This window comes from Pongo pygmaeus, chromosome 3 (assembly GCF_028885625.2).
Source record: "Pongo pygmaeus isolate AG05252 chromosome 3, NHGRI_mPonPyg2-v2.0_pri, whole genome shotgun sequence".
NCBI lineage: Eukaryota > Metazoa > Chordata > Mammalia > Primates > Hominidae > Pongo > Pongo pygmaeus.
The window spans coordinates 8,897,175-8,923,289 of NC_072376.2; the positions used below are offsets into that span (position 1 = coordinate 8,897,175).

The 26,115-nt window shown below is 45.9% G+C and overlaps 1 protein-coding gene across 3 annotated transcripts in view; it reads right to left on the bottom strand.

Moving 5' to 3' along the window:
- Positions 1–26,115, bottom strand: part of SLC2A9 (solute carrier family 2 member 9) — a 197,940-nt gene that overhangs the window by 105,726 nt on the left and 66,099 nt on the right. For all 3 annotated transcript variants that reach the window (XM_054484723.2, XM_054484722.2, XM_054484724.2), the window contains one exon: positions 6,833–6,965. In XM_054484723.2, the coding sequence (XP_054340698.1) occupies positions 6,833–6,965 (133 nt within the window). The remainder of the gene's footprint in view (positions 1–6,832; positions 6,966–26,115) is intronic.

The window sequence follows — 26,115 nt, forward strand, 5'->3', positions numbered from 1 at the left end:
ATTTGTATGCATGTGTCTTTACAGCACAATGATTTATATTCCTTTGGGTATATGCCCAGTAATGGGATTGCTGGGTCAAATGGTATTTCTGGTTCTAGATCCCTGAGGAATCGCCACACTGCCTTCCACAATGGTTGAACTAATTTACATTCCCACCAACAGTGTAAAAGTGTTCCTATTTCTTACTGGGGGGGTTCTGAGCCCACTTAGCGCTCATTCTGTGCCATCTCACTGCCCCTCGGAGATGGAGCAATGACACTTATAACCACCTGCTGTGGGAGCCTGTGGGTGGTGGCAGAGCCCAAACACCTGCTTCCAGGAGCCTTGGGACTGACACTAGTCCCTGCCCCTATGTGCCTTGGTTCTGACCTCAGAACCTGGAGCTGAGCTGGTTCTTAGAGAGCATCTTGTTCTACCTCTGATGGCACAGGTGGAGAAACACAGCCCAGAGAGGCATTGTGACCAAACCAGAACTCCTGACCCCTGCCCAGTGTGCAACACTCAGATCTCAGTCTCTGCACCTGCCATGTGGAAGAACTCAACAAGACTGATGTCCAAGAAGTCACTGGTGAGGAAGCCCAGGAGATGCCGCATGTTGTTTTAGGACGTGTGACCCTAAACATATGCTCCCAGCACCGTCTCGCCTGCAGACGCGCCCAGTCAAACCTGATGGGTCCCAGGACCTCATGCTGGGGGCTTAACAGTTTCCATTCCACTCTTTCCTGCAGGAAGCTCTGTGGCTCATAAAACATTAAAATGAGCACTGCTGCCATTTCACGAAATGCCCAGCCTGTGAAGAATGGGTTAAGGGATTTTTGGGAGCTGTTGTGTCTGAACACACCAGGCTCATCTGGGAGGCACATCCATGAATCTCCTTCCTCATTAGCATGGCAGCTTTTCACCCTAGGCCCCCAGATGGGGCAGTTGTCTTACGCTGCCTCCTGTGAGAAATTGGAGCCCTTCTGCCAGAATACCATTGCTATGGGTGGAATGTTTGTGTCCCCCCAGAAGTAAAAAGTTGAAAATGAATCCCCAAACTGATGGTATCAGGAGGTGGGGCCCTTGGGGAGGTGATCAGGTCAGGGGGGCAGAATCCTTACGAACAGGACTCGTGCCTTTATAAAAGAGAATTACAAAGCACTCTGATATCCATGATCTGATATGATCATTTCCCTGGGCCCTAGAGATAAGCATTCACAGGCAAGAAAACTGAGCCTTTGAGATAATGGGCAGCTTTCCTGAGTCACACAGCTGTGGTATGGGGAAGACGGGGCTGGACCCCAGCTCTGCTAACTCTCAGCTAACCCTGGGCCACATGCTGTGACACACAGTAGGCCTTCCAGAGAGCCAGGTAGCATGATGATACTAGCAGCAACATTACCAGGTACAAAGAGGGGAAGAAAAGTGTGTCAACTTCATGGCTGACACCAGAATGTTTCTCAAGCACTGTCATGGCTAAGAAAAATATTTAGATGAATGTCTGGGGCAGAAGGTGTCTGCTGGATGTTTGCATGTGTGCTGGTTCCAGCTTCAGAAGGGGCGGGAAGGTGCTCAACATGCTAGAGGGAGGAGAAATCAGGGCTCCAGGGGCATCTAAGAAAGCAGAGGGGATGATGAGCAGAGATGACAGGGAGAGGAAAGAGGAGGCTGTGAGTGGCAGGATGGAGCGACTCCCCCCACCACCCTGAAATCTTTGATACGGTCTCTAAACTCTCAGGTGATTTGTTGTACATGGGTGCTGTTGTTTTTGAGAAAACCAAAGAAGGTACTGAATTTCAAGTTGGGACTATCATGGTCATCCCAAGAGCAACAGAACTGGTCCCCAAGAAGCAGAGGAGACTCAAAGCACAGGGATGCTCTGATAGGTAAAGAAATGTTGAACTTCCTTCCCTGTGCTGTGGAATTAAAGGTACAGTTGAGAGCTTCCTCCCAGCTCTCAGGGGCGCAGAGACCCCCAGCAATCTCAAAGGTTGCATGGGAATGGCACCCACCACAGGCACAACATAGAAAACATCCTCTGCTTCAGCGAAACCCTCAGCAATTCTCTAAATCTAAAGTGAGGCTAGTCCTTACAGCAAGAGTTGCTTGCTCTTTAGAACGAAGAAGTGTGTGAGCAATTTCTAGGCACGCCTTTGTGCTCTGAGGGCTGAAGGCTTTGGTAGGGTGGTCTCCGAGCTATGTTTTCCCACCCCTTTTTGGCCCTTGGGTTTTCTGTAGTAGACACTTATCTCTGTGGGCCGCTGTTTCTTCACTCAGCACCCTGTCCCAACAAGTTGTCTCTCTAGCCAGGGAAAAGGGAGTCCTGGGGCTTAGCTAGTCCATGGGCCAAAATGAGGAGACTGTCAGAGGCCACCCGTCTTGGCTCACATCTTAGAAATGAAACAGAGCAACAGTGAGGGAGGAGGGCGCTGGTCTTCCGGGAGCAGGTGACTGCCAGCAGAGACCGAGAGAAGACCTCTGAGGCAGTGCATTCCCACCTCCCTCTGCCCAGCTCCCTCTGCCCGGTTTAGGAGATGGGGACATCTTTATCATTGACAAGGGCAAGCATGGAACATTACACAGCCCCTCTTCTCTCCTCAGCCATCTCCCAGTGGGTATAGGTGAGCTGAGGGCCTCCAGATAAGGCCACCACAGACGGCAGGGCCTGAAGAGCTAGCTGATCACCCCGTGGCCTCCCTCCTGGGTTCTGCGTTGGTTGTTGGTGGGTGAGTTTGGTGCACAGAGGAGGGAGTAAACGAGGAGTTTACCTCTGTTGCCCCTCCCTCACCAAGAGCCTACAAAGCACAAAGCCCAGCTCCCTCACGCATCAGTGGCCTCCATTTGTGCCTGCATTTACCTGGGCCTGCCCGTATCTATGATGTCTACACTTCTGTGATCACACAGATTCTTTTATATTCTCTTTGTTCCCCCCGTGAACATTATGTCCTAAGCATGCCTTCATAATGCTACAATCATCTATAATTGCTTGTTAAATAAGTGAATTAAATTGGCATCGGGATACCATTTTCAGTTTTAAGTAGATACACGGTTACTTACCTAACTGCTCTTAGATGAAAGGGATGCAAATCTGGAATTTAACCCTGGCTTAATATATAAAGTCATAATATTTCAGGGGAAATTTTCTGTGTCTCCAGCCCAAGGATTAATGATCTTTTGCTATTTTTTTTTTTTTTTTTTTGAGACGGAGTCTCGCTCTGTTGCCCAGGCTGGAGTGTAGTGGTGTAAGCTCCGCCTCCCAGGTTCATGCCATTCTCTTGCCTCAGCCTCCCGAGTAGCTGGGACTACAGGCACCTGCCAACACGCCCGGCTAATTTTTTATATTTTTAGTAGAGACAAGATTTCACCGTGTTAGCCAGGATGGTCTCGATCTCCTGACCTCGTGATCCGCCCACCTCAGCCTCCCAAAGTGCTGGGATTACAGGTGTGAGCCACCGCGCCCGGCCGATCTTTTGCTATTATGGTTGTCTTTATGTGCACGTTATATCTTATAAATAAGAGTCACACACACGCTCAAGGCAGCACCCTGCACTTCAGTGAATTCAGGTTTGAATGAGACAAACTGAGTTAGAATCTCGCTTCTGTGATGAACTATCTGTGGTATCTTAGGCAAGCTACTCAGCCTCTGAGTGGTCATTTCTGTGTCTGCAAAGTTTTGGAGATGTATTGGAGATCACAGAAGCAAAGCACCATGTGTATTGCAGACACTGGAGGCTGGGATTCTCCTAAACTGACAAGGGTGGCATAAATAAATAAGACCCAGGGCCTGGGACTCATTCCCTGCCACTATGAACTAGGGGTGGGGATGGAGTGGGGATAGGAACATCCCGAAAGGGGCCTCTTGTCTAAAGTGATTGTGTTGATGGCCCAAGTTCGTGGCCTCCCTACGTTTATGTCCCCTACCCTAAAACTTTGTAGCCCCCTTCCACTCTGACTTTGGGTTAGCTATGTGACTTACTTTGGCCAATAGGATTTTAGGAGATTTCAGGCTTAGAGAAACCGCTTGTGTTTTCCATTTCCTCTCTGATTACCATGAGAATGTGCCCTGCTGGCCAGCTGGGGATGAGGTACGTTGAACAGAGCTAAGGCCAACCTAGGTCAGCCAGTTGACCACCAGACATGTGAGTGAACTTCACCTGGCCCCAAGAAGGATTTTAAGGTCAAGCCCTACTAAGATTAACAGAACAACACTGTTGACTTATAGGTTTGTGAACTAAGGAACGCTATTATCTAAAGCCAATGTGTTTTGGGTGTTTTGTTATGCAGCATTATTACAGTAATAGTTGACTAACACAGGGCCTCTTTTCCCCAAATTATCAACAGACTGGAGAAGGGGTATCTCCCACAGTGCCGAGCATGGTGCTAAGTAATAAAGTGCATTTTGTTTACATTCATAAGTTCCAGAGCCAGACTGTCAGAATTCCAGTGCTGTCATTGGCTAGCTAGCTTTATGTCCTTGGCCAAGTTATCCCATCCTCGTTTTTTTTTTTTTTTTTCAGGTCTTAAAATGGGAATAAAAATATGACCTACTTTCTATGGTTGTTGTGATGATTTAATGAGCTAATATATGTGAAGTGCTTAGAATGAAATAGTTTTCAATACAGATGAGCCATTAGTGGGTGTTTCTGTCCATCTCCCTTAACTAGACCTTCACCCTCCCTCACTCGTGGGAGGCAGGAATGTCATCTCATACCGCTGTCTTACCCTGTCACCTGGCAGAATGCCCAACATGCTAAATATCCATTGCTTGCTGAATGTCTGGAGTAAAATTAGCACTTTTATAGGTACAGATGAGAATTTCAATAAGCTATTTCAACTTAAGGCCAATATGTTTGTTCTTTTTATAGAGTGCACATGTATATTTATCATGTTTTGTAACTATACTTCTCCCTCACTCCCTACTGTGCTATGAAATAAAATTTTTGAAATCTTCTTCACTGTCTAGGATTGACATACACTATTCATTCCAACTGTACTTAATTGAAACATTTCTCAAGAGTTTTTCCTGAGCAGAGCCAGATGGGGTACAGGTTACCCTCCCAGGCCAGTAGAGACAGAGCTGGAGGCCTCACCCTCTTCCAATAATGTGCAGCCTAGGTGCATCTAGAATCAGATCCTCTTGGTTCTCTCTCTTAGTCACCTTCTTTTTACTCCAGAGACTCTGCCATCTGACAACCATCTGAACCAAACTTTTAGTTGGTTTTTCTCCTCACTGGCCACATGGGAAGCACCTGGTACAATAGCCACTACTTCTGTTTCTTGGTATCTCTCTGTGCACAAGGGGTGTTGAAGGAAAATCTTCCTTGGGTTCCAATCCTTTGGTTACTAACGGGTTTAAGATTGGGGGTGGGAGTTACTAACCAGGGTCCTCTGGAGAAAAGAGGGCTCAAGTCCTAGGTCTATCACCAAGCCATAGGCAGAATTTTGTGTATATGGCCACTGTATTGAAGAAAACACTATCATTTCCATCATATTTTCAAAAGCCTCTATAAATCTCATAAACCAAAACCCACAGCTTTGGGAAATGGACCTCATCCCTGTAAGCCTCAGTGTCTTCATCTGCAAAATGAAGGTAATAACAATTACCTTCTCTGACTTCACTTTAGAGAAATGTTATAAATGAGAAAATGAATCTGATCCATAAACTGCTAGACAAATAGAGGTAATTGTTAATATTTCATTATGCCATTTGTTAACTCAGAAAATACTTAGGTAGTGTGAATTTCAAAAGATGTTACACAAATTGTATACATAATTCTCAAGTTTTTTCCTGGATTTGGACATAGGTGAAATTTAGAACTAAAATGCACAGAGTTCTCAGTAATAATGATAGCAGATAATACTATGAACCTTATATGCACCATCTAATTCAATCCTCACAATGGCCCCACGAGGGAAGTTTATGTCATTTCCTTTTTACAGATGAGGGTTCTGAGGCTCAGAAAGGTTTAAAAAATTGCTCAAGGTCAGACAGCAGAGCTGGATGTGAAGGTAGTGCTGGTTATCTTCACATGCCTAACTAACCATGGTGCTGTCAACTGCGTCTCATTTTATAAAACTAAAAGAATGAGAATGTGATTGTTCATTCTGCATTGTTTATCTCTAGGTAAACATAATTCTCTCAAAAAACATAATTTTGCCTTTTCAGGGCTCTTTAGAGAGATGTCTCTCATTCCGAAAGCCAGGCTTTGAATCTGACTCAGCATCCCTCCATTTAGGGCATTTAAAGAAAGCTACGTGAGACAACTCCCAAGTCCCTTTGTGAGCCTTATTTTCCTCTCCTGTAAAATGAGTGTATACTCCTTCCTCCCTCGAAGGACTGCTGGCAAGGTCCCATGGGTCATTGTGCAGAAGCACTCAGACCAGTGCCTGGTGGGATCTGGTGTTCATTCTGTGCTTGCATCTTTTCCTTTCCTGGCATGTAAATATTAAGACAGAGGAAGTCAGCGAAGGGAGAAGGAGCAGAAGGAGGGCCGCCATGCACCTAAGCCACTCAGAAGTTTCAGATGGCTTCATCTCTGTGGCTGGGAACAACCAGAGAGGTGGTAGTGAGACACTATACAGAAGTGAGGGGATCTGCATCTTCTCTTGTCTGTTCTGGCTTTTCCAGACTCCCTGGGAGACTCTCTTGGTGACTCTGTGTCCCCTCTCTGTCCCCCAGCAAGGCTGTTGGGAAGATGAAATGAGAAGGTACCCTGTGACACCAAGCCCAGTGCCTGCAAAAAGGAACAATGACAACACCCCTTCCTGTGCCCATTGGCCCAGGTCCCAGCATGCCTTGCAGTGCTGACCTATGCAGGGGCTGGAGCTGTGCAGGAAAGGGAAGGGCCCTCACCTTTCACAGCTCTCGCCTCATTGTGCTTCTCCAAGAGCAGGTAGCGTGGGCTGTCCGGGAGAAAGGGAAGGCTCAGCAGCTGGACAACGGCAGGGACCACAATCACTCCAAACAGGTATGGCCAGGTACTCTCCTGCGGGAGAAGGAGATGCTGCTGAGTGCAGTGGCCTTTGGTCATTGTTGAGGGGACTGGGCCACTGGACCAGGTTGTTTCGACCGTGCAGAAGGTCTTCCTGCCCAGCATGATCCCAACGAACAAAGGCTGAGAGAAGGAACTGAGCCAGGTTGGGCACCAGTCCCATGTATATAGCGTTTTCCATGCATGAGTCCAGAGACTCCTCAGAGTCCCCTGTGAGATAGTGACCTGCGTGGTAGCTCTGAAAAGCAGGTGGCTCAGGTTGGCCAAGGCCACTCAGGGGCCGCTTGACCCCACCTCCCTGGGGAACCATGGTGAGCCTGGGGGATCTTAGGGTCTCCTTCTCTTCAACACCAGGGCTGCCTCCTGGGCTGCCCCAAGAATGGAGCCTGCATGTGGAGGTGACATGGGCACCACCACTAGATATCTAGATGCCCACGACATTCACCCATCTCTGTCTTGTCAGTGAGGACACAAGAAGGGCAGCTGGAGCTCTTGCAGACCCCATGGGAGTGAGGAAGAGGGGGCCTGTGGGGCACAGCTTACCCCTTAGGGAGAGGAGGCCTTTCACTTTCCAGCCAGCTATGAAAGGCAAACAGATCCCTATGACACACACTATTTAAGAGGCACTTGATGCACTCCAGACAGTGACATCCCCTGCAGTGCAGCTTAAATGCAGCCCAGAGCACATGTTACGATGCCCGTCAAGGTAGTGTTCTTCCTGATCTGCTTTCTTCCTACCCAGGTTTACAAATAAGCTCTCACTGTGCCACTGAAAGAAGAGAATCCCATTCACAATGCAGTTCTGATCATGAGATGGAGGAAAAACCAGGACCTCAATGCCGCATCCTTGATATGTTTATTTCCCACGAAGGTACAAGGAGATGGCCAAGGGCAAAATGAGACACACTCAGACCTGAAAAGACTTCACATGATGGGCAGAGGCTCTGTTGGCTTCAGGTGGGGCCCATGGGAAGGTACCCTCAGGATCCTGGGGCATCAGAACCGGCAAAGCCTGGGGACAGCCTCCCCACCTCTCCCGCAGCTGCCCGCTGGGAGGCAGGGCTTCCCTCTGCTGCTCTCCCAAGACTCGCTCCCTACTGAGGTCCATGGTAACAGAGACTTTTGCAAGTTCTAGGATCCCATGAGGGGACAGCAGCAGGGCCCCAGGGCCCAGAGTGAGTGGGGACGTGGCCTGCCGGGGGCACACGGCCAGCAGCTGGTCCAATCTTCATCTCCATCTAAGGGGTGCCTTAGATTTGATTCCCTTTTCTGTATCTAATAACAATTTTTATTCACAAAACTCTGGTTCCGTCAGCCGGCATAGCCCTTCCATCGCCCTTTGAGGAACTGGCAAGGCCAATATCAGCTTTCTAGTTTCAGGAGGAGCTCTCGCTAGAAGGCTGGGAGGGGTAGGCTAGGGCTGCTGGGGGGCTGGGAGGGCCAGGGACAGGGGAGTAGGGAGTGACTGCGCATGGGTGTGGGGTTTCATCTAGGGTGATGCAAATACCCTGGAATTAGGGAAGGCCGATGGTGGCCCGACTCCGTGAAGATACCAAAACCCACGAGTTGTATACTTTAAAAGGATGAATTTTATGATATGTGTGTCATAGCTTGATTAAAAAGAAAGACCAGGAAGAAAAAACCCCAACATACATAGGAGTGGAATTTCCACTAGGCCTGTGTGTGTGGTGGTGTTGATTTTATTTTCTCTCGGGGTTTGGCTGCCGTCTCAGTAAGGGTAAAAACAGAATCTGAGAAAACACGAGGGAACCAACCCCATGAAGCTCATACCACGTGCCAGGTGTGGTGTGAGCCCTTCCCACGGCTGTCTCCTTTCACTGCACAGCTGCCAGCCCCACATACAGGCAGCACTCCTGCTGCAAGTTAAAGGTGTGGGGGGCGATTCCTGTGCTGAGGCCTCCCAGCCAGGAGCCACACAGGTGGAAATCGAGCCCAATATTTTCCCACAGTATCATCACATAGGGGGCACTTCCCAGGGGTAGTGTTTTTGGAGCTGCCACTGGGTGGAAGGGCACCCCCAGCGTAGGAACAGCATGTACAACCACACAGAGGCATGATCCGCCCAGGCTCATTGGGGAAAAACAACTGCAGTGGAAACGCAAGGTCAGGGGATGCTAGAGATGTGGGAGCTGAGGCTGGAGGCTTGAGCAGAGGCCAGGTCATGGGTGGCTTTGCTGCTTTCCATGGCTCTTGGACTTGGCTTGAGGACAACGGGAGCCTTTGAGGGGTCTATGCACTAGCTGAGATGGACACTCTCTATTTCCTTGAATCTACAATTCAGTGTTTTTGGAATCTTATAGTCAGCGGGTATGTTTAACATTGCATGACTTATTCCTGAAAGGATGTTATCAAGTTTATGGCATAGCCTTTGATCCCTGGTGTCTTAAATACAAGGACATGTGGACTCTTTCTCAAGGTGGGTTGCATGGGTGACTATGGTCTTATTTCTACCTCTGGAGAAAAGGTGGATTCTTTAAATCTCAGGGTGGGCAGCCCCCGGATTGGGATGCCAACATTTCTGAACTGGGAAAGGACAATGGCAGTGGCCACTCTGCACACATCCCCGGGATGAACAGCGGAAAAGGTGAGGGTCAGGAGTGTCCAGAGTGGAGCTCAGATAAGAGTTTACTCCAGAGGGACTGAACTTGGCCAGCAGCAGAGTCTGTGAACTTGGCTTTTTCCAGCAAGTGTTCAGAGATTTCCTGGAGATATTAGCTGGCTGCAGGGAGAGGTGTTGTAGTTAGGAGAGATTATTCCCCTCAACTTCTACCAAGAAAAGTGCGACTGGGTGTGTGGGTAGGGTGTGTGTTGAATGAAGTGTTTCCGTCCATATTATACATGTGGCCCACCCAAATAATAAAAATAGCTAGGATGACCGGTACACACGTCATCTCAATGAGTAAGTCTGCCTCCCCTGCTCACTCATTCCTGCCGTGGGGCCACAATAAAGGCTCTGCTATGCCCTGTGCTTTATGGAAGAATTTCTGATAATGAACATGCACATCTTCTCTCCCAATGACAGTGGTAAAGATGTAATCGCCATCAGCAACCCTTACTGAGTAGGGGCTTGTAGCCAGGGTCAGGGCAATCTAGTGAGTGGCTATGGGCACAGCTCTCTTGCAGGCCGTCTGGATCTGAATTCTGCCTCTACCCCCACTCACCGTGCTGTGGGCAAGTTATCGAAATGCCTATGCCTCAGTGTTCTCATCTGTAAAATGGGGACAGTGACAACACGTATTCCTAGGGAGGATTGCTGTTGGGAGGATTTAGTCCATGAATGGCTGTCGGGAGTGCTGAGCACAAGCCTGCACACACTGTAGGTGTTCAACAGGAAAGAGTGGCTTTTATTACCAAGCACGTTGGATAGTTCATCTCTTCTCATCCTCACAACAGCTCACAGACAGAGAGCCTGTGATTATCTCCACTATACGGAAATATTAACTGCAGCACAGAGGGGTTCAATAGCTCATTGAGGCCACAACTCGGTCATAGAGGCATGACTGGCCACCAAGTCTGGGATCCCAGAGTCTGAATTCAAATCCAGGAGGCCTGATAAGATATACCTAGTGATCAGGGAGGAGCCACAAGGCCACCAGACTCAGGGGAAGAGCCAGGAGAGCTTGGTCTGAACTTCTTCCATCTGACCCAGGCCTAAGACCCTCAGTGGCCCTCGATGGAGCTCCTGGGCACTTGGTCCCAACACAGAGCTGAGGCCTGAGCATTTTACATTAGATGTGCATGGCCTGAAGGCAGAGACCTGCTAGCACACAGTAGCGGTTCAATACATGTCTATTGAAGGAGCAAATCAGCGTGGGAAAGGGCTTTCCTACACACTGGTCCCTTTCACAAACAGCCCTTGCCATTTTCAGACAGTGGCCTCTGAGTGTCTTTTTCAGGGGCTGTTCAAAAAGGAAGGCATATTACTCGCCTGACACAAGACCATGAGGTGCCACCAAACAACCTCAAAGATGAGTCTTTGTGGTGTCGGTCCAGCCTGCTGGGTTTGGTAAAGCCCTAGACTGTCCATCTAGGAGAACATGGGCAGAGTCTTTGCACCTGCTATTTCACTCAGGAGGAAAGAAAAGGATAGTCTTGTTGGCCAAGGTGATTTTTAACTCCCAGTCAGGTCAGGTGAATGGGCTTTGCAATAACTCTATTATCTTGTTCTTTAATCTGCAAGGTTTCCATGTTTTAAATAGACTTCTGGGTCATATTTTCCCCAAGCTATAGACTACTTTAGTCCATAAATAATATCATCCTGGACTATGATGAATCAGCAAAAAATGTTTAAGTAGAGTTGAAATCATTACTCTTACCCCAAGTCAAGTTCTTATAAAGGATGTTCCAATATGCTCATGGGCCCCCAGACAAGGGAGCATGGTGAGGGGGTTGATGCTGGCTGGGCCGCTTACGCCACTGACAGCAAAAGGGCTCCAGAGGTGGCCATTGCTCCATGCTGCTGGATTGGAAAGGGGAAGAGCAAGCCCTACCTTACACAGCTATTTGGGGGATTAAATGAAATGCTCTTCTTTATATTTCTTCATATTTAGGCTCTTATTCTAATAATGGCTGACATTGATCAAGTGGGCTCCACATGCCCAGCTCCCTGCTAAGTGTGTTACAAATGTAACCTTGTGTTACATAAGAACAGTCCAGAATGTCACCTAAATACAACCTTGATCTTTGTCTCCTTGTTTCTCGAAAATTTAATCAAATTTAATCCCTGGGGCTTTATTTCCCTGCCCCATTCTATTCCCATTCATGAGAAAAGGCTCATGTCTTTTCTGCTGAAACTGAGCAGAGTCCTATCCTAGAATCACAATTTCAATTTAGACATCAGAATGGCCAGTACAAAATAATAATCAAAATCAACCGAATTGAATGGATTGACTGACACATCTTCCATCTCCCATACCCCTTCCTCCAAGCCTGCTTTAGGCTAGAAGCCTGCAGTGGAAAGAGCTGGGGTGGGAGGTAGATGGTTGACTTCTCTATTTCTCTTCTCCTTCCTACCCCTCTTCCCCAGCCTTGCTAGCCAGTATCTGACCCCTGTAGGGACCAAGTGTGTGAGGCTGTACGTTGGGACTCTGGGGCCAATGGACATGTAAAACTGATATTGTTTCCTCATGAGCACTTTCTGAGGGTTCTGGAGTGTCCCAACCTTGGGACCACCCACTTGCCCCTGCAGTTGTCCTAGCCTGCAGGTTTGCAGGTGCTCTTTCTCTGTCTCTGCTGCAAGGTGTACATCTCTTTCTGTCTCTGCGCTGCAGCTCAAGGGATCCAGGATCAAGGCTGCTCTGTGTATTTGTGAAAGGTGCACTCAGTACTCAGCTCCCTGATAAGGGGGTAAGATGAGGCTAAATCCAGCCCACTCTGACTCCCAACCTAGGTGGCCATGAGGTTAGTGTATTAATATTAATAATGTTTTATGTGTTCTGTATTTTATTTCGCTTTCATATTGTATGACCTTTCTGATTTCAGAGAGACCAACCTTTCTTGAGCAGTTATTAATAGCAGCTCCCTAGCTATTAACAATTCTTGGAGCTAGTAAACAACCTGGGAGCACGCCTTTCCTATGCAAACCCACCATTCCAAAGTCTATACTCCAATCACTTCCTTATCAAACTCTCACATTCTGAGCCAACATTTCCCCTCCACAGGCCACTCCAGAGCCAGGTATCAGACAACTAGGGAACAGCCCTGTAGCCCAGAGCCTGGCAACATGATCTCAAGCCTGCCTCCCCTGCTCACTCTTTCCTGCCATGGGGCCACAATAAAGGCTCTGGTGCAGGCTGTCCCCTCCCTCTTTCTGCCTCCTGACTGACCCAGTGCTTCCCTGCGTGGCCCTGCATGGTGTGGTATGTCCCCTCCTCTAGGGAACTGTGAGTAATAAATTCTTCTTTCAAATACGGTTGCCTCCATGTCCATCACCTCGCCATACAGGATTAATACAAATTCTGGGTAAATTTTAGAACAGCTCGTTGCCCCTCCCACTCAGGCCTGTATGTTCTTGCTGTAGGTGGCCACTTACTTCTTTCTAAACACCACCCCTCCAACCCCTTACCTTCCATGACACACTCTCCCTGGTTCTCTTCCAGCTTCTCGGGATACTTATCCAAGGTTTTGAGGCAAGCCCCCCTCTCATTCGTCTCACACACATCCCCCAGGCAGTGATTCTTGAACTTGGCTGCCCATTGGAATCACTTGGAGAGTTTTTACAAACTACTGACACTCATTCCCTACTCTCAGAGATTTGGGGTTAATTGGTCTGGGGGTGCGGCTTAGGTGTTGGGGTTGTTCAAGCTCTCCAGGTGACTCTAATGTAGAGCTATTTGACGGCCACTGTCCTAGGGCTTCCCCCACACCTGCGTCACCTGCAGTGGATGGTGGCGCATGGCCCAGAACTGACAGGCTTGTCTTATAGCTGCTGGGAGCATTGCTGGCTGTGGACCACTGCTGGGCCTGTCCTCTTGAATTGCCCTTGAAGGATGTTTTCTCCACCAAGGCTACCCAGCCCTCCCCAAGAACAAACTGCATCCAATGGCTGACTGATGTGGAGGCATAAAGATCTGTTCCCCCACCTCCAAATTATCCCACTCTGATGGGCCATCCCAGCTCCAGAGCTCCCTGTGGGCTCAACTGAGACCTCTGTTGTGCCGAGGGTTGCTCACCTTTTCTCTCTGCTGAATCCAGGTCCCATCTCTTCCCCTGCAGGCATTGATCTGAGCTCATTCTCCAATCAGCTTCCTGTCCACATCTCCATCTCAGGGTCTCTTTTCTGGGGAACTCATCCTAAGACACATCTATGGGCCCATGATTTCAAATCTTCATGTCCATCCATACATCTGACAAAAATTATTTACTTGGCCAAACATTAGTCAGGCCATTGAAACTTCCCCTAGGCCCATCTGTGTACTTCCCTGTAAAATACAGCTTTAGCAAAGGATGCTCCTAGGCCATTTTAGCAAGAACCCCTTTCTGCAGCACATCTATCCACTCATCCTTTACATTATAGCATTCCCTCCTGTGGATGACTTCTCTATCTGGTACCAATTTCCATTAAAGCACTTGTTACTCTGCATAGCAACGTGCTTTTTATGGGTGTGTTTCCCTATAGACGGAGCTCCTGAAGGGCCACCTGTTGCCTTCTTCCTTTATTTATCTGCCCAGTGCCAGGTACAAGGCAGGTGTTTAGTAAATGCCTGTTTACTGAATGCATGTTGGGGAGGATAAATGACAGCACAGATAAGAGATGCTCCAGCTAGATACATAAATCCCTGAAACAATAGACACTCCTGCTCTTAAAATACTTTTTATGAAAATGCTAAAACTGTCCTATATGTTGCTCTATTAGAGGGCTAATGTTTTATAGTATTATAAATAATATTTTCCCACAAAGTATTATTATAATTTCCAGTCCAGAGAAGAGAAAATGGAGACCTGTAAAGGTCAGGTAACTCACGCCAAGGCACATGAGAAATTAGGGGGTCTGGCAGAACAAGAGCCTGGCTCTTCTGATCCCTGCATGGGGCTCTTTCCTTGACATTATTCCTCAGATCTGCAGTTCTTGGAGCAAAGCACTGCTGCCTTGCCACCTTCCCTTCCCTCGTGGTGGCAGCTGCTAGCTGAATAGGGAATTTATATGCAGATTCTACCAGGCTGAACCTGTCACACTCCTCTATGGCAGGTCCTGTACAGAACTCATCAGTGATCACTCAAGCTTGCCTCCAATAGCTCATGCTATTACGAAAACATCAAGACTGTGAAGCCTGCACTCACATTCCGTAGGGTTGCCTTGTTACATCTTTGAACGCTTCCTGCTTGTTTAGCAGTGGGACCTCACAGGGAAATAGCGACAGTCAGCAAATGTTCATGGAGCTTCTTTGACCTTACCATCCCTCCCAACAACCGCCCCCTGGGAAGGACCCTGCTGGCCACAGCTTTACTGAATCCTGGGGTGGGCAGCATGTGGCTGGTTGTGTTTGCCTTACCAACCTTATGTATTGGGCATGAGGGTCAATGTCACCCTCTCCATACCTGATCCCACAGAGCACAAGCCAGCTAGTAAGATGGCTCAATTCATTGCAGCAAATATGTTGCTCTAGAATTGCTATTTTTGGTGCGCATTGATGCTCTGATTCTATTTCAACACTAACAATAACAGGTATCTCAAGAACATGGGCTTTTGTGATTACCCTCTCATTTTTCTCTGTTGGAAATAATAATGAGATGAACTTCCAAGGCTACAACACTCACCACACAAAAGGTGGTTTTGAGAATTGGATGTGAGAGAAGCACCCACATAGAGCCCCACCATGGGTCATCTTTCAAGAAATGCTCCTCCCCCTATTCCTAAAACATTTTCTATTTTTCAAAGGGTTTGGATGTCCTCTGCCTTGCTTGGTTCTCAAGCAATCTTATGGGAAAAAATGCTCAATATCACTAATCATCAGAGAAATGGAAATCAAAACCGCAATGAGATATCATCTCACCCCAGTCAAAATGGCTATTATTAAATGACAAAAAATAACAGATGCTGGCAAGGATGCAGAGAAAAAGGAAAACTTACACACTGTTCATGGGAACGTAAACTAGTATAGCTGTGAAAGAAAACAGTATGGAGATTTCTCAAAAAACTAAAAATACAATTACCATTCAATCCAGCAATCTCACCTCCAGGTACTACTCAAAGGAAAAGAAATCCACACGTCAAAGGGATACCTGTACTCACATTTTTATTGCAGTACTATTCACAATAGTAAAGATATGGAATCAACCTAAGTGTCCATCAATGGATGAATAAAGAAAATTTGGTATATATACATAATGGAATACTATTCAGCCATTAAAAAGAATGAAATCATGTCATTTACAGCAACGTGGATGGCAGTGGTGGGCATCAACTAAAGTGAGATAAACCAGGCACAAAAAGACAAATATTGCATTTTCTCTTTCACTTATATGTGGAAGCTAAAAAATTTGATCATATGGATGTGGAGAGTGTAAAGACAGATAGCAGAGACAGAGAAGGGTGGTGGGGTGAGATAAAGAGAAGTGGGCTAAAGAGTATAAACATAGAAGGAATAAATCCAATGTTTGATAGCAGGGTAGGGTGACTAAAGTTAACAAAAATATATTATATTCAGGTGATGGATACCTTAAATATTCTGACTTAATCACCACACATAATACATGTAACAAAATTTCACACACACCTCATAAATTTATACAGATAATAAAGAATTATAATTGCCATATTCCACTTATGAAGGCTTGAGGAGTAAATGTCGAAATGTCAATATGGAATCAGAAAAGTTTATTTTTTAAAAAACAGTAATCATCTTTAGGAATTTGGCTTTTTGAGAACTGTCCTTTCTGTCTAAAGGCGATGTACTTCTTTTTAGAAGAATAAGCTAATAAAGATGTGAGAAATCAAATATTTTAAATGTTCCTCATTATTCCCAATGGAAAAAGGTGGTATGAAAGTTTTTGACTGGAATCTTTAAAAAGCTTGAAAAGTAAAATTGTCAGAAAAGGACAGGAAATTTACAAAAGATTCATTTAATGTTTGGATGAATGGTTGCAGAATTAGAGTAGCTATCAAAGCAGTGGGGTTAAGCTGACTGCCTGGAAGGCAGAGGCTAAAGCACCGTGGCTTCCACGTGCCACGGCTCAGCTCATAAGACTCCCAATGCCACAGAAGCCAAGAAAGAGTGCCCTCTGGAGTTGGCCCACCTCTGAGGTTGGGTCTTGAACCCTGGTCCTGCCACTTACTGATTGTGAGATAATAGATAAACCACTTCACCCCTCTACTCCTCAGTTTGCTCATCTGTAAAGTTTAGTCCACAGAGGAGTACCTCACATGCAGTAGGGGCTTTATAAGTGCTTGACATAATTAGAATATATGTCCCTGCCAACTCTCATGTTGAATTACAATCCCCGATGTTGGAGGTGGGGCTTGGTGGGAGGTGTTTTGGTTATGGGGTTGGATCCCTCATGGCTTAGTGCTGTCCTCATGATGGTGAATGAGTTCTCCCAAGATTTGGTTGTTTAAAAGTTTGTGGCACCTTCCCCTGCCTTACTTCTGCTCTTGCCAGGTGACGTGCCTGCTCCTGGAGGCCTCCCCAGAAGCTGAGCAGGTGCCAGTGCCATGCATGTACAATCTGCAGAACCATGAGCCAATTAAACCTGTTTTCTTTATAAATTACCCTGTCTCAGGTCTGTCTGTCTGTCTTTTTTTTTTTTTTTTTTTTTTTTTTTTAAAGACAGGATCTCATTCAGTCTCCCAGGCTGTAGTGCAGTGATGCAATCTCAGCTCACTGCAGCCCCAACCTCCTAGGCTCCTCCCACCTTAGCCTCCCAGGTAGCTAGGACTACAGGCACGCACCACCAAGTCCAGCTAATTTCTGTATTTTTTGTAGAGATGGGATTTCACCATGTTGTCCAGGCTGGTCTCAAACCCCTGGGTTCAAGTGATCTGCCTGCCACAGCTTCCCAGAATGCTGGGATTACAGGCATGAGTCAGGTATTTACAGCCGTGCAAGAATGGCCAAATACAGTGTTATAAATAATAGAAATAACAATGTCAGAGCTGTTTTGGAAGAGATTTCTGCATTCCAGAAGCGGTCAGGTCAATTTCTGCTACGGTGAATTTCTATTCACAGATTCTGTGATCTGAATGTCCTATAACTCTAACAAGCTGTAATTCTTGTGTTGTAAGATGCTTTGCAAAAGTCCTAGAATCACACACTTGTGATTTTAATGTTCTATATCCAAGTTTCTCTGATTCACAAGTTCTGTGACTTTAATTCTTCAGTCCTAAAAGTCTAAGTTTTTAGGAGGTTCGGTTCGCATCTTGGTCATTCCTGACTGGAAACTGGGCAAAGTGGGGCAAGCTTAGTTTGTGCTGTTTTCCAAATACCCACTGAACCCGCTATGCCTCTTGGCCGTGGGTAGGAGGTAGAGAACCAAAGCCCAGAGAGCCAGTGCTTCTCCTGAGGTAACATCGTTGGGCAGTGACCAGAGGTCCCATGCTGTATCATCTGCGTGTCTCAAATCTCAGCCACATGCTGTTGCTTAAAGGGCCGGAGCCACCGAGGGCCAGGTGGGCCCAGATGCGGGCATTGGTGCCTTGCCCATCTGAGTTTGAGTCCTCTCCTCACTGCACTGCCTGTTCCCTTTGTCATTTTGGACCTCAAATTTAAATTTAACCTCTATGAGCCTCACTTTCCTTATCAATAAAATAGAGATAATAAAACCTGCATTACTGGTTGTGCTGGGGATTCAATAGATTACATGTAAAGTGCTCAGCCTAATGCCCAGTTTTGGGGTTTTTTGTTTGTTGTTTGTTTTTTGAGACAGGGTCTCACTCTGTTTCCCAGGCTGGAGTACAGTGGTGCAATCACGGCTCACTGCAGCCTTGCCTTCCCAGACTCAGGTGGTTCTCCCACCTCAGCCTCCTGAGCAGCTAAGACTGCAGGCATGCACTACCGTGCCCAGCTAAATTTTGTTTGTTTGCTTGTATGTTTGAGACGGAGTTTTGCTTTTGTTGCCCGGCTGGAGTGCAACAGCAACATCTTGGCTCACCACAACCTCTGCCTTCTGGGTTCAAGCAATTCTCCTGCCTTAGCCTCTCGAGTAGCTGGGATTACAGGCATGAGCCACCATGACCAGCTAATTTTGTATTTTTGGTAGAGACAGGGTTTCTCCTTGTTGGTCAGGCTGGTCTCTTACTCCCGACCTCAGGTGATCCACTGGCCTCGGCCTCCCAAAGTGCTGGAATTACAGGCATGAGCCACCGCGCCCAGCCCTAATTTTTTGTAGAGATGAGGTTTTGCCATGTTGCCCAGGCCGGTCTCGAGCTCCAGAGCTCAAGAGATCCACTTGCCTTGGCTTCCCAAAGTGCTGGGATTACAGGCATGAGCCAATGTGCCCAGCCAATGCCCAGTTCTTAGTAACACTCACTCAAGTCACTGTTACAATTTCACACAGCCCAAAGGGCCTGGCTGTAGACATCGGGCTCCCAACTGGAAGACTTGTCTGAAACTATATTTGTTTGGACCCAGATTGGGCAGGAAGGGGCAACCCTTGCTCCCCACTGCTCTGGGCTACATAAGGAGGTCTTTGCCTACACACTACTGACCTCCTGCCCTGCCCTAACTTCATGATGGAGTTACTTATGGGGTTACTGGGTGACAGCCATTGGTCTATATTGGCTGGTGGCTGGCAGGTGGAGCCATACATGCAGGGGGTGAGACCTTTTTCTCTCTCTTCTTCTGGATCTGGGTGTGGTAGCGGCCCTAGGTGAGTGGGTGTCTACAGACTCTACAGACCCAAATGTTCCCTCGGGTAGAGGGTGCAAGGCCCAAACAAGACCTGCTTCCTGCTCACCTAACCAGGACCTACCATGACCCCTGATGAGTAAAAGAGGTAGTGTCTGACCCCTGCCTCTGTTACAGTGGGTAGTCAGGCATTCCCCACCAGGAATGTCAGGTGGCCATCAGGTGATGGTCAGGCAGTTGTTAAACTGTCTTGCTAAAAATAATAATTGGTCACAGCTGGCAATTATTGGGAAAGGCAGTCTCCTAGTAGAAAAAAACCTAAAACTGGTGATCGGAAGCTTCCCGACAAGATCTCAGGAGTTGGGTGAGTGGGCTCAAGCATACACACAAAGAGGCAAAATGTCAGAGTTTACCTGGTATATGGCCTTCCTCTGGAAACTTTTGACTGGTAAGGGAAAAACGCCTCAAGTCAGCATGTGCACAATGTCAGTAAACACACCGAATGTGCAGCCCCTCCTAAGTGCCAGCAGGCCACTGTGCTTGCAAACAGCCCAATCCAAGGGGAAGAATCAGGGAGAGGAGACGCAACCCCCTGGAAGCATAACTTATAAAACTCCAAGTCAAAGTTCAAACCGTGCACTTGATCTCTCAAGTTGCTCCCTTGGTGTTCTCCAACTGTACTTTACTTCCTTTCATTCCTGCTCTAACGCTTTTTAATAAGCTTTCACTCCTGCTCTAACTCTTGCCTCAGTCTCTCCCTCTGCCTTATGCCCCTCAGTCAATTTTTTTTCTTCTGAGGAGGCAAGAATTGAGGTTGCTGCAGATCTGTATGGATTTGCTGTGGCGGACAGCTCTATCTCTCAAAGATTCCAGATTTGGGTCAGTATTAACCTTTTGAGCTCCACTGGACATTCTCTAGGGATTCTTATTCAGAAGGTCTGAGGTAGGGCTCAAGCATCTGGATTTTTGTTGTTGTTGTTGAAGATGGAGTTTTGCTCTTGTTGCCCAGGCTGGAGTGTAGTGGTGCAATCTTGGTTCACTGCAACCTCTGCCTCCCAGGTTCAAGCGATTCTCCTGCCCCAGCCTCCCGAGTAGCTGGGATTACAGGCACCCACCACCACGTCTAGCTAATTTTTTTATTTTTAGTAGAGACAGGGTTTCATCATGTTGGCAAGGCTTGTCTCCAACTCCTGACCTCAGGTGATCGACCTGCCTCGGCCTCCCAAAATGCTGTGATTACAGGCGTGATCCACCCCACGAGCATCTGGATTTTTAAAAAGTATCATTGGCCGGGTGCAGTGGCTCACACCTGTAATCCCAGCACTTTGAGAGGCTGAGGCAGGCAGATCACAAGGTCAGGAGATAGAGACCATCCTGGCTAACATGGTGAAACCCCATCTCTACTAAAAATACAAAAAAAAAATTAGCTGGGCATGGTGGTGGGTGCCTGTAGCCCCAGCTACTTGGGAGGCTGAGGCAGGAGAATGGCATGAATCTGGGAGGTGGAGCTTGCAGTGAGCCAAGATCATGCCACTACACTCCAGCCTGGGCGACAGAGCAAGACTCCATCTCAAAAAACAAAAAAACAAAAAAACAAAAAAAAAGTATCATCGGCCATTCTGATACACAGCCACCTCCGCCTATGAGCCGCTTCTCTGGAGGTATTGAGAGCTTTGTTACCAGAGGCATTCACGTAGAGGCTGGGGGCTATTTGAGTCTCAGTCTCCCATTTATAATATGAATGCTTCAGGCTTTCCTTAAAGGGTTTTCTGGGGCTAGCATTTCAAATTGTGATCATTCTAAAATTTATTCATTTGAAGTTTCCTTGGTGCCTTTTGTGTATTGGGTACTGAAAAAAAATTTTAAGACTTCTTGATAAACAAGGCAGATTGTCCATACTGATTTATCTGATCCATTCCTTAAACGTGGTAGTACAGAAATTTCAAAGGTATTAAACACAAGGACATGGGAATGCAAGAAATGGCAATGGTGAACAAGAGGTTTTTGGCCCAGTTTTAGAAGATGGAATAGCAAAGTGGAGGAAGTGGCAATTGGAGCCTCTGTGGGGCACCGAAGGGAAGTGAAGACATTTGCCCCAAAGACCCCTGGTGGCTCAGCATGGAGGACCCACCAAAGACAGGGTGAGGGTGGGAATGAAAACAGAGTTTGGGTGGCAGGCCTTCAGGCCCATGCCCTTCATCCACTTCTTGATGGGAACCAGAAGATGGGGTTCATTCTCACAATCAATGGAACCACAGTCATCCCAGGCTTGGATATACCAGATACAGCAGCAAAACAGGAGGCCAAAAACATGAAAATAAATCTCAGAGCCCTCAGTCACCAGCAGTGAATCTTTTCCCAGAATAGGCATCTCCCATTTTTTGGAGGAGAATCCAAACCTCCAAAGATAAAAGGCATTCACACACTGACTTGTGGGGCCTTCCAATACAAATCCTGCTCATGCTCTCATCACTCTTGAGTGAAGCCTTGTCCCTCACCCACAGCTTTTGCTCACCTTCTTTTTAAATATGAATGGGAGAACCACACTTTTGAAAAAGTGTCTAACACAAAGGAGAAAAGCAAAAAGAAACCAACAGAAAGATAAAGCAATCTGGAGCAAAGAGACAAAAATGTAGCAGCAGAACAAATGCAGGAGACAATATACCCTATCAGTAATACCCTCTAAAATATAGTTGTAAATACTATATCTAAAAAACAAGAACAGGACTCCATGAAAAATGAACGGGGGCAGGGGGAAAGCCCTCAGAAATTAAAAATATGATAAAATAATAAAAATACAGTCGACAAGTTGGAAGATGGATTTGAGAAAATGTTCCATAAAGAACAAAATGATAAAGAGATGAAGGAAAGGACAGAAAATACTAAAATCAAACTTAGAAGAGCAGCCTATTATCTGACTGCAAGGAGTTTCAGAGAAAGGAGCAAGAATAGAAAAATGGGAGGTTAGGAGAAAATTATCAAAGAAGTAACATAATGATCTAGAATGAAAGGAAATGAGTATTGAGAATTCTGCACAATTAAAGAGAAAGATTCTCACCTATGGAAGTAATTATACAATTTCAAAACAAAGGATAAATAAGAAGATTCTAAAAGTTAACATAGAAACAACAGTTCACATATAAGTGATCAAAAATAAGAAAGGCATCAGATTTCTCATCAGCAATGTCAGATGCTACAGAACACCAAGCAATGCCTTCAAAATTCTGAGGAAAATTATATTCATACAAGAGTTCTATATCTAGCCTAACTATCTATTGGGTATAAGTATAGAATAAAGACATTTTTAGACATGGAAGGTCTCAAAAGCTTTGTCTTCATTGCGTGTTTTCTTCTTAGGAAAGTACTGCAGGAAATGATTTAGCAAAACAAGAAAATAAACCAAGAAAAAAAGGATGAGTTCATGTCCTTTGCAGACATGGATGAATCTGGAAACCATCATTCTCAGCAAACTAACACAGGAACAGAAAACCAAACACTGCATGTCCTCACTCATAAGTGGGAGTTGAACAATGAGAACACATGGACACAGGGAGGGGAACATCACACAATGGGGCCTGTTGGAGGTGAGGCCTAGGGGAGAAATAGCATTAGGAGAAATACCTAATGTAGGTCACGGGTTGATGGGCGCAACAAACCACTATGGCACATGTATACCTATGTAACAAACCTGCATGTTCTGCACATGTATCCCAGAACTTAAAGTATAATAATAGCTTAAAAACAAAACAAAACAAAAAACAAGAAGTGGAGGACACAGGATCCAGGAACCAGTGGTTTCTACCCAGGAGAGAGGCAAGAATCCCAGGACTGTTCTGCACCAGGACCTGTCCAGAAAAGACCCATTTAGATGAAAGCAACAGGCTAGAGGGCTGAGGTACAAAAATAAAGTGATAGAACATTTGTGATATACTTAAGAATTTTGTAAATTTATTACCAGGTGTTTAATGTTGGAGAATTGGAAAAAATTAATTGTAGGTACTTAGAAAACTAAGCAAATAAGAAAATAAAAACAATGATGGAATTAATAACTCCAGGAAAAACAAAAGGTTATATGAGAAAGGAAAGTAATTGGTACATAGTCATACCAATATAAATGTTAACCAGTGAACTAATAAAAAATTGTACTATATGTGTATTGGTAGGTTAGAGAAGGGAAAGGGAGGGATGGTGCTGGAAGAATGCTAAGGCAGGTGGATCACTTGAGGTTAGGAGTTGGAGATCAGCCTGGCCAATGTGGTTCGAGATCAGCTTGGCCAATCTCTTTAGTAGAGATTTAGGCCAATCTCTACTGAAAAACACACACACACACACACACACACACACAAAAATTAGCCAGGCGTGGTGGCGGGGGCATGTAATCCCAGCTACTCTGATGGCTAAGGCAGGAGAATCACCTGAACCTGGGAGGCAGAGGTTGCAGTGAGCTGAGATTGTGCCACTGCACTGCATTCTAGCCTTGGAGATACGCGAAACTCTGTCTCAAAAAAAAAAAAAAAAAAAAAAGAATACTAAGGCCTCAGTCATCAGGTTGATGTCTCAATCTTAGACATCAATGGATAATGTCTAAAGAAAATGAATTTAAAAGTTCTATCATCAATTATTTTAAAATATGGTGGAATTATCAAATAACAGGTAAAAGCATTGTAAGAGGTTGCCTCTGGAGAGCAGACAGGGAGCTTGAGGGGGTGGGACAATGGACCTCTGTTTGTCACTATAAGCCTTTTAGTAGTATTGAATTTTTTAAATCATTTGCTTGCATTGTTTTGACTAAAATAATTTAAAATTTAAGACAAATATTAGTTGAAATATGAATACTTTTCCTTTGGGGTTCCCTTACTGGAGTTTCAAGTGCCCCCTTGAGATTTGTTTTTGGTAGTGAATCCCTGGTCTACACTCTCAGGCTCCATTTGCTGTGACTGAGCCGCACAACCGGACTGTATCCTGGGCCTAAGAAATGTGGATGTTCTGGCTTTCGGGGAGGGGCTGAGTCACATTCAGGGTCTGACTTGATAGCTAGATGAATTTGGTGGTAGGCAGGGAGATAATTTATTTCCAAGCATTGTCCCACTTCAACACCACGCCCTTCTGGGCAGGAACCAGGGCTAAATGGGTTATATTCTCCCCCAGTGTTTAAAGCATGGAAAGGAATCATTATCAGTGGGCATTGCTTGGAAAAGCCGCAAGTCAAGGAAGTTATACAGGAGGGAAGCCTTATTGTTCCAAATATTAGAATTTGAAATCTGCCAGAAGCAACATCTGTCTCATCCAGTTATTGAAATGCAGCATTTGAATTTACATCTCTCCAGGGCTTTGCGCCTACCCAAGTCACTCAGGCTCTGCTAAAACTGCACACACTGGCACTAAAGATGTAAAATAGGCTTTTCTGCCCGGAAAATAAGCTCCCCCTTCACCAGCCCTAGGTATCACTCTCTATACAAATAAGTTAATACAAAATGCTGCCTGACTGTCCCCATCAAATACCTAAGTTGGTGGACAATATTAATGACGCCTACTCTATGCTGGGCAGCGCCAGGGGAGAAAGGGGAATCTGAACAGGAGCGGCCCAGCCCCTTAACGGTTTACAGTCAAGGTGAAGTCAGAGGGAAGCAAGAAGACACGGCTCCTCCCCATGTACCCCTATCTGATCAAAGGCACCCACAGCATGTGAAAATTCAACAGAGGAAGAGAAAGCTTTTGTCAGGAGCCAAAGCTCACGTGGCATTCAGCATCTCTTCTCGTTTCCATTTTCAGAAGGGTTGTGAAAATGCTATTTCTTTTTTGTTGTTGTTGTTTGAATTAGGCTTTTCTTGAAGGCTGAGTGACATGGATTGAGAGGGGTGATGAGAGAGGTGATTCCAGGCCCAGGGAGTGGCATGAGGATTATGGGATGATAGTCAGCAGAAGGGAAATGGGGGCAGTTGAATGGCACTAGAGGATAGAATGGGTTAAAATTGGAGACTGAACCCAAATTCAGGAGCCTTCAAGGCTAGACTGAGGAATTAGGGCTTCATTTGGTGGACACAGGATCTGTTGTTTGACTGAATGGCTCCCATTTGTAGAAACAATATAAAGTCCTTTACATATAGTGTTTCTTTTAATCATTGCATTAACTCCATGGAGTATGTATTAGTATTATTGTCCTCATTTTACAGAATCAGAAACTAAACCTCAGAGAAGTGAAGTAACTTGTTCAAGTCATACAGCTAGAAAGCAGCAGAGGTAGAATTCAAACCTTCAACTTCCTAACTTCCAAGTCAGAGCAATTTCCGTCATGCTATGCCCCTTCCCACAGAGAGGATTGGAGTGACCCAGCCAAAGCACAGTGCTAGAAAGATGTCTGAGCAGCATATAGCCAAGACAATCCTAAGCAAAAATAACAAAGCTGGAGGCTGGCTTCAAACTATACTACAAGGCTACAGTAACCAAAACAGCATGCTACTGGTACAAAAACAAACATATAGACCAATGAACAGAATAGAGAACTCAGAAATAAGACTGAACACCTACAACCATCTGATCTTCAACAAACCTGACAAAAGCAATGGGGAAAGGATTCTCTATTTAATAAATGGTGCTGGGAGAACTGGTTAGCCATAGGCAGAAAATGGAAACTGGACCCCTTCCTTACACCTTATACAAAAATTAACTCAAGATGGATTAAATGTAAAACCCAAACCTAAATGTAAAACCCAAAACTATAAAAACCCTAGAAGAAAATCTAGGAAATACCACTCAGGACACAGGCATGGGCAAAGATTTCACGACAAAAACATCAAAAGCAAAAATTGACAAATGGAATCTAATTAAACTAAAGAGCTTCT